Source organism: Frankliniella occidentalis, unplaced genomic scaffold (genome assembly GCF_000697945.3).
Source record: "Frankliniella occidentalis isolate FOCC.00 unplaced genomic scaffold, Focc_3.1 Scaffold85, whole genome shotgun sequence".
NCBI classification, from domain to species: domain Eukaryota; kingdom Metazoa; phylum Arthropoda; class Insecta; order Thysanoptera; family Thripidae; genus Frankliniella; species Frankliniella occidentalis.
Genome location: NW_026267214.1, coordinates 881799 through 890041, shown reverse-complemented (window position 1 = coordinate 890041; position 8243 = coordinate 881799). Strand labels below are relative to the sequence as shown.

At 61.5% G+C, this 8243-nt stretch overlaps 1 protein-coding gene across 2 annotated transcripts in view; it reads left to right on the top strand.

The window, feature by feature from the left end:
* Window positions 1–1620: 1620 nt before the first annotated feature.
* The window catches only part of LOC113217723 (uncharacterized), a 124506-nt gene continuing 117883 nt past the window's right edge, over window positions 1621–8243 (top strand). Inside the window, exon 1 of one of the 2 annotated variants that reach the window (XM_052269205.1) lies at window positions 1621–1689. In XM_052269205.1, coding sequence (XP_052125165.1) covers window positions 1626–1689 — 64 coding nt within the window. In that variant the 5' untranslated portion in view covers window positions 1621–1625. Of the gene's footprint in view, window positions 1690–2729; window positions 2917–8243 lie in introns of those variants that run through there. The other variant, XM_052269206.1, reaches the window with a different exon arrangement.

Here is an 8243-nt window from a genome sequence, read left to right as displayed (position 1 = left end):
GGGTGGGGCAGCGGCGACGGCGGAGGATGGCAGGGATGAAGCGAGGGGATACAGAGGGAGCCGAGTTTGCTATTCCGCGGTCCGGAAAAGAATTTAGAGGCCTGCTTTGGCCCGGGCCGCTGCGCGCTGCGCGTCGCTGTGTGACTGCGGGCGCGGGCCTGCGGGCGTGGCCTGCCGGGTGGGAGCTGGAGCCCCGGTCTGCAGCGCCCCCGGGGCATTATCCAGGATTACGCGCTGCTTCGCCACGCTCCCGGTGCCGGCGCCGCGCTGCTGCTTTGTGTGTGTCGCTCGTGTGCGCGCGGGGCGCTCGGACCGCGCGGGGGAGGGAGGGAGAGAGAAAGAGAAAGGGAGAGGCGGGCTGAGAGTGCGGCCCTGGAGCCTACCAGGCCTCCAGGCTCCAACGGCGCTGCAGGCTGCAGGCTCCATCACTGGCTTCTGCCGGTTCCAGTGTTTCCAGCTCCAGCTGCTGCTGGAGGCGCGGTGGGGCAACGAGGCGCTCCTCACGAGGCCGCTGTGTTTTCTCTCCTCGGGCACATGCCTTATTTCTTGATCCCTCCAGGGAGAAGGCTGGGCGTGGCGGGGCGGGGCGGGGCGGGGCAGGTGAGGGAGCGCAGGAGGTCCGCCCCTCGAGTCTTAGAGAGCGTGTGCGCGGCGGCGGAAAGGTTTGCTGCAGAGATGAGCTGCCCGCGCCGTTGCACCGCCGACCTCCGATCTCGACATGCGCGGGTTTAATCCTCTGTGGCATGCCGGTCGGGTGTGGCGGGGCGTGGCAGGGGTGATGGGTGATGGGGCCCGGTGGCTCCTCCCACGACAGCTTATCATGGGGAGCCGCTCTTCGAGCGTGGTCCACACGGTGTCGGACTGGGCGTTGACGCGTCACCCGGCCAGGAAGAGGACGTCGCGGTGGAGGTGGTGAACGAGGAGGAGGAGGCGGAGGCGGCGGTGGTTGCCGAGGGTGAAAACAGATGTTTGGAAGGGCGTCGTCGTCGTCGTCGGGCGCCGGATGGGGGCGGATGGGGTCGGATGGAGGGGTGGGGGTGGAGATGTGACGCCGCAATGCATTCATTACACAGCGTAATAACGGGGTGCCCCAGTTCATACGCGCGGGGGAGAGGAGGGAGGGGGCATGTGTCATTCTTTGCCGGTGAGCCGCTTCCAGCCTCCCCCCTTCCCCCTCGGCCTGTTCCTCCGCACCGTTACGAGATCTCATCAGTGCGCCGTCAAACCCCGTCAAAAACCCCTCTCTAGACGTCTAATAACACAGGCCTCCACGCCCGCCCCACCACGCCCCGCCCTACCACGCCACGCCACGCCTTCGCCCCGGACCCATTTCCAGGGCATTTCAGATATCTCCCCACCACCGCAGTCGCGGGAATATCTTGCACCACCTCTCGCATCGAGGAGGGAAGGAGATCTACCATAGGAGAGAGAGAGGGGGGGGGGGGTGAGGGGGAGGTCGAGGAAGAAGAGAAGGAGGAGGAGGAACAAACAGAAAGGAGAAGTAGAGGTAGGGGAAGGGGTAGCATGCCAAAGAAACCTGCTGGCCTGGTGCTCTCTGTAGCACGTCCGACTGTTTGCGGCTGTACTGACGGTTTGTGTTTTGCCTCTCTGTTTCAGATCCCAAGATGAATCCCTTACCGGTGTGGATGCTCACTCTCCTGCTCGCGTGGAGGCTGGCCAGGGTCAGGGGTAAGTGCCAGCCGCAGACGCCTAGCCGCGCTGACCTTTCATTTTCATTAACATTTTTCTCATCATCGTCGTCGTTGGTGTTTGTTGTCGTTGTTTCTCCCCTTTTCTTTTCATTTCATTTTGAAAGAGGGGTGGGGAGCACACGTGCCGCCAGTTTTGTACAGAGGTTGATGGTGGCGATGCCGTGTAATGTTCCAGCCCGGGCTTCACGTGGGCGCGGGCCCAGCCTGTCCGGCCCGACTTGATGTCCTGACCTCTGCCCTCCCCGGGCACAGCCATTAGTCTCGCAGGGTCGCACTGGTCGCACGGCGTGACGTGACCGGGGGGGGGAGTGCTGTCCCAATTGGACCGCGTCGCTCCCGGATGCCGCGGCATCGGGTCGCGGCCGCGAGTTCGCGTTAAACTCCGTGGACGTGACCATGGGCGGGTTCTACAGTGGGCGAATCAGTTGTTCAAGGGGTTTAAAGATATTACCGAGTGGCGCCCTTTTGTACTGCGGGCACTGTCGTTGCGTTTATTTTGCATGTTTCATATTATTATATATTTATTTTTTAAAATTTCCCCCTCTGCCTGACGAGGCCGAGGTCCTCGGCTGCCGCCCCTGCGCCGCCGGCGTGCCATCTGTTCGTAATTACACTCTCATTAATTTGAACCGCATTTCGAATAAATAACGGCGGCACCGCGTCGACATTAGCGCGAGGGGGGAGGGGGTGGGAGAATGGTAAGGGGGGTGGGGCAGGGAAATACAATCAGAACGAGGCACCCCGCTGCAGCCGGGGCTGCCTACGCTGCGAGTTCTGAATCCTGGGTGCCCTGCAGGTATGCTAGGCGCCCGCTCCGCTGCTCTCATGCGCCCCCTTTCGAGGAGTATTGACGCGTAGTTGATGTCGCGCGGCGATACTCTGGCTGCTTTGGTGACGTTGCGCGGTGCGTGTGCGGGGCGGGGACTGCTGGAGAGCCGCCGAACCGCCGCTAGAGCGCACGGAGCGCGCCACCGTCGCCGTTCCTGCCCTTGTTCCTTGTTTTGTTTGCTTTGGTTTGCTTGCAAATTTACGTGTTTGTGATGATGGTGTGAAAATTTGGAAAAAAGTGGCGCTCGAAGACGAACGTAAGAATGTCGTCGGGGTCATCTTATCCTCTGGTACCGAGTCTTGGCGGAAAAAGACTGGATTTATGTGAGCTCGCTGCTTTCTTAGGAGGGACGAGAAGAGGTTATGGCTGTCCAAGGTAAGAACTTGAAAACAACTGCATTGCTTCCCGATACAAACTATGTTAGACATGTTAAAAACAATCGAGTTATCTTTGCCTCTGTTTTTCTATTTGTCTCCTTCTTTACTGTGTTGGGGATGTGAAACGGCTGTCAAATTGGTGAAACAAGTTTCTGAATGAATGGGTTAAGAATTGGAATTCACTCAAATGTTTATTATTCGTACTTATGAGGTCTTTTCTTTGGTACTCCGCGTTGTGTTGCTTCTCACGGTGTGAGTGTGAGTGTGGGTGTGTGTGTGTGTGTGTGTGTGTGTGTGGGGGGGGGGGGGGGGGGTGGGGGGGGGGGGGGGGGGGGGGGGGGGGGGGGGCGTTAATGCGCCGTGAGGGCGTCCTTGGGGACCCGGAGGAGCGGAGAGGAGTCCGTGACGAGTGCCGAAGCGCGGCGCGCGTACGTGTGCGGGTGCCTTTAGCCTTATTAGGGCCGCGGTGGGTGGCGAGGGGGGTAGGTGCCGGTGGCGGGGGGAGCGCCTCTAGCCGCTTTACTTGTCATCATCATGGCTGCTGGCGGTGGGTTTTACAGCTGTCACCGCCGCCACCACCACCACCACTGCTCCCCGCCGTGACGGCCCTAAAGGGAGGCACCACCTCCTCCGCGGGGGAGTAGAGCAGGGACCTGCCGCGACGCACAGGTGCGTTCATCGCTTTCCGTTTCGTTTCTCGCCCGTTGGAGTCAAACGCATCATATTCGTGTTCTTGTTATAGTACTTCGTTGTTTGTGTACCGGGAGCTCCAGAGCGGACACGTCAGTGTTGCGGGTTTGCCTACGCCTTGTGACTGTAAAAGCGCCGTAGCCTCTGCGGTTCTAACGAGTATGCAATCCCGCAACACTGTAGGGTCTGCTCTACAAATGCCCAGAAATTGAGTGCATATTTGCTTAGGTTTGGAGTGTAGAATGCTCTCAACACAAGCGCAATGCTCAAAAAAATCAAGTTCAACTAAAATCACGAAAACGCTGTTTTAGGCGCACCTGTCTATCCCCCCTCGTGTAGGTTCTTTCCATTTACCGCTGATTCAGCTGCGACGCGTCTCTAACCCGCCTAGTGCTCCCGTGCGAGCGTGTGTGTTCAACCCCCAACCTCATTTCTGCCGGTCCATTGACAAAGCTTTACCGTAAAAGGAATACTAAAAACGAGATGAAAAGGGAGAGGGATAGAATAAGAGGGCGCGAGAGTGAGAGAACAAGAGACAGGGCGGTGGGTTAGCGCGCTGGAATGAAGGTGGAAGGGGGGTATACAAGGGGGAGTGGAAAGAGAAGCGAATTATTCCCCTTTATATTTTTTGGACCATATTTTTTCCCTTCTTTCATCACGCACAGGCCTCCAGCTACCCTCCCACTCTGCCACCTCGGAGCACTGCTCGCCCCCACTCTCCGGCCCTAGTTCTCTCTCTCTCTCTCCCCTCCTCTCCTTCTCCCGCCCCCTATGCCCCACCGATCCGACCCCCTATACCAGGAGGAAAGCTTATTGTAAAATTACCGCACGTATCGCGTGTTGTGGCGGTAGTGGGGCCGCCTGCAGGGGAACGGGTGAGGGTGGAGGCACGCGCGCAAGGGGCGGGGTGGGTAGGGGAGGGGAGGGAGCGGCACTCTGATTCAGCCAAGATGAGGTTGTGGTAAGCTTTTTCGCTTGTTCCCGCCGCGGCCGCCAGGGGCGCCGGGCACCGTTCGGGCACCGCCCCTCTCTAATTGTCATATATTGTTTGTGTGTGGAGTTTATAGCGCCGGGACCCGGAGCGGGAGGGGGCAGCGCGCGGTTCTTTTCTGCTTGCGACATCCAGGCCAGAGGACCGCTCCTCTCTCCCGCCTCTCTACTCTTCCTCGTCGTCATCCTCCTTCCTCCTCGCCGTCCTCCTCCACCTTCTCCTCCACCTCCACCTTCTCCTCCACATCACCTCCTCCACCTCACCTTCTCCACCTCACCTCCTCCACCTCACCTCCTCCACCTCAACTCCTCCACCTCAACTCCTCCACCTCACCTCCTCCACCTCACCTCCTCCGCTGTGACGCCGCTCTTTCGTCGCGCAAGCGTTGTGTCGTGCCCCTCCATAAGGTGCGCCGCAAACGGAAAGAGAGAACAAGACAAGGAGATGTTCGCACGAGATCGAAAGCGGAGCGGAGGAGGCAGTCAAACACGATGCGGGGGGACACCGCCGCCGCCCCGCCGCGCTTGTGTTTTATCGCGAGCGGAAACTACAGCGATCGCCCCTTGCTCCGCCTCCGCCCCGCCAGAGCCCGTTTATTTCCAGCGGCGGACAGAGTTTTTGGCGCAAAGTTTGAGTCGCTCTGCTCCGCTCTGCTCCGCTCTGCTGCTCGGGTCATGATTTGTGTACGGCCCCCGGGGAGCCGGACGGCCCGGGGGTGGCCATAACCGGGATTGTGACCCTGCTGCGCCCTCCGCGCCCCAGACTATTGTAGTACCGCGGAGGGGCGGGCTGTGCCCAGGCGATCGCGCGGCTTACGTATTTTGGTTGCGCGTTGCGATATTCCTGGAGTGTGCTCGGGGGCGCTAACCGTAGCGAGCGCCTTTGTACGCGCTCCAGACGGTCATCGAGAGGGCTGCGCGCTGCTGCTGCTGCGGCCGCGCCCCGCCGGGCCCCGCCCCTCCGAGTTATTGCCCTTGTCCGTTGTCGGATTATGGCACAAGTTTTTCGGTCGCGCAGGACTTGCGCGTCATTTAGGAAGTTATACTCATGACAGCTAAGAAGAAGAAGAAGAAAGTAGGGGCGGGAGAGAGGTGGGCTGGCGCGGTGCAGGAGATGGTGGCTCGGAGGGCCCGCAGACGCCCACCACCCCTTCTTTTCTCACCGCGGGGTTGGGGTCGACGCCGCCGCCTGGCCCCGGCCACCCGGCCGGCCCGTCACGTTCCTTTGTGGCGAGAAAAACTAGTTTAAGTTGCGCGCGTAAGCGTCAACTTGTGTGTATGTGGCGAGTGGAGTTTGGCGGCCATTACTGTTTTGGGGATTATCACCACGTGGTCCGCGGGCGCGCTGTGGACCGTGCCCGAGGCCCGAGCGGCCCGAGAGCGCCCGGGCGGGTAGGCCGTCCCGCCGCGCAGCGCTGCAGAGTGGCGGCCTACCTCGCGAGGCGCCCGCCGAGGCCGAGCCGCGCACCAGAGGATGACGACTGTGCGACAGAGCAACTCAGCAGGGACCAAGTTTTCTTTTTGTGCGCACCTTTTTTTTGTCGTGCTTTGGATCGCAGGCAATAAACGCAAGTGATTCGGTCTGCTGCGACGGGTCCGGGCGGGATGGGCAGCGGGGGGTGCAGGGACAATGGGAGGCTGGCTTTGCAGGGATGGCTGGGCCGAGCCTGGCCCGGGCCGGGGCGCCAGGCGGAGCCATAGGCGGGCGGGCAGGAAGGAATTAATCATGTATGAAGCCGGCAAGTTGTTGTGGTGACGACTGGGGGAGGCTTAGAGGCGGTGGGGAGGGCCGGGAGGGGCGGGGAGGGGAGGGGCGCGACCCGCCGGGCTAAGCGGCGTCGCAACCCAATGAGCTGGCGCACCGTGCCGCATCTGGCCCAACTGGGGGACCCCCGGGGGCGGTGGGGCCGGGCCGGAGCAGGGAGAGCGGCCGCCACCCCTTTGCTCTCCCTGCTGGAGCCGCGCCGCCGCCGCAGCAGCCACTCGGCGCCCGCGTCGTCGAAAGTCTCGGAACAATACTTGAGTGGAGAGGCGGCCCAGCCACAATACGCGCCGCGCTGCGGAGGAAATACTTATACGGCGTGTGCGGCGGGGCTGGCGCGGGGCTGGCGCGGGGCTGGCGCGCGGGAGGTTGCGGCCCTGCTCCTGCTGCTCGCCGTGTTTGCATCATTGTGTGCGAACAATGGCGGGGGCTTAAGAGTTTTGAACTACGGGGGGGCATCGCGCTCTCGATCCTCAAGGAGTAAAACGGCGGGCGGGACCCGGACGATACAGCTGCCGCGGCGGGAGGGGAGCCCACCCTGCTGCTGCCACCGGGGATCATAATTGTGGAGGAGAGGAGCCGGGCCAGCCGGGCCCCGCACCGTGTCGCGCGAGAATGGTCGTCTCGCGAGCTGGAAGAAGCTTTATCAGGTTCGAGCCCTCACCCCGCCCCGCCTCGCCCCGCCCCGCCACGCCCCCGGCCGCGAGCAATGGCTCACCCCCGAGTGGCGCGTGGGCGGGCCCTGCCCGGCCCGGCCGGTGATCCGCGCGCCGCTACTCCAGCCCGTTCTGGGGCGTTACCGCCTTGGCAGACCTCTGCCCCCCCCCTTTCCCCCCCTCGGGCCCCTTGAGGCCGCGCTTCTTGCTTCCTGTCCCAGGGACTCCTCGACGCGCCCCTGACTTCCGGTCTCTGGGCGAGTCTGGCGCTCTGGCAGGCCGGGCCATGGCTCGCCGGCCCGCCCCGCCCCCGCCTGCGAGCGGAAAGAGTGAAAATGATTCACTCCCCCGCCACGCTCCGCCGCGCCCCGCCTCGCCCCGCCGCGCCCCGCCACGCCCCGCCGCGCCTCGGCCGCGCCCCATTGGAGTCTATCGTTTGGGGTGAAAAAGGGGCCCTTCTCTATATGGGAGGGTTTCGGTGGTGGGGAAAGAAGCCTGTTGGGGTTGAGGGCTGGTTTGCAAAACCCAAGTACTTTGAGAGAGGATGCCCCTTTTACGACCGTTGCGCCCTGCGCTTCAAGCGGACAATGCTCAACTCTCGTACATCCATCAATACAACTCGTGCCTTTTGTGTACGAAAGATAACCTCCCTTCAGCTCTTAATATATGTTTTGCTTATTGCTTATCATTTAAAAAATTAAATACTGCGGACTTTTTTCTTATTTTGTCTTTTTATCGTGTTGTTGTACGGTAGTGGGTTTTCGTACCGATGGAGATAGTTTTTGACGTCAGGTCGGTTTTAACTCTTAAGAGTGGTTTTTCCCTTCTCCCTATATGTGGGTCAGACGTAAGCACGCGGCGCCCATCGCAGGGCAGGGGAGTGGTATGCAATCAAGTGGAGTCCAGAGGAGCAGGGAGCGGCCGAGGAGCAGCGCTCAGCTCGCCGATGCCCCGACGGGGGCGTCTGGCTCGGGCGGCATGATGGCTCCTCAAACATCGGGGCCTCCTTGGCCTGATCCGGCGGGCTGCATGTCCCCTGCTCCCCTGGCCGAGACCCCGGCAAGGCCCCGGCCAGGGTGCTCAAAGGATACGTAACGGGGGGGATTGCGGAAGTTGATCCTACTCACGGAATGCAGCGGGCGTATTCATCCCAGTGTGCGCTTCGTTGGCTCGGAAGGGAAATCATTTATTCATAGTAATAATAATGCTAGAGGGGAATCAGGAGCG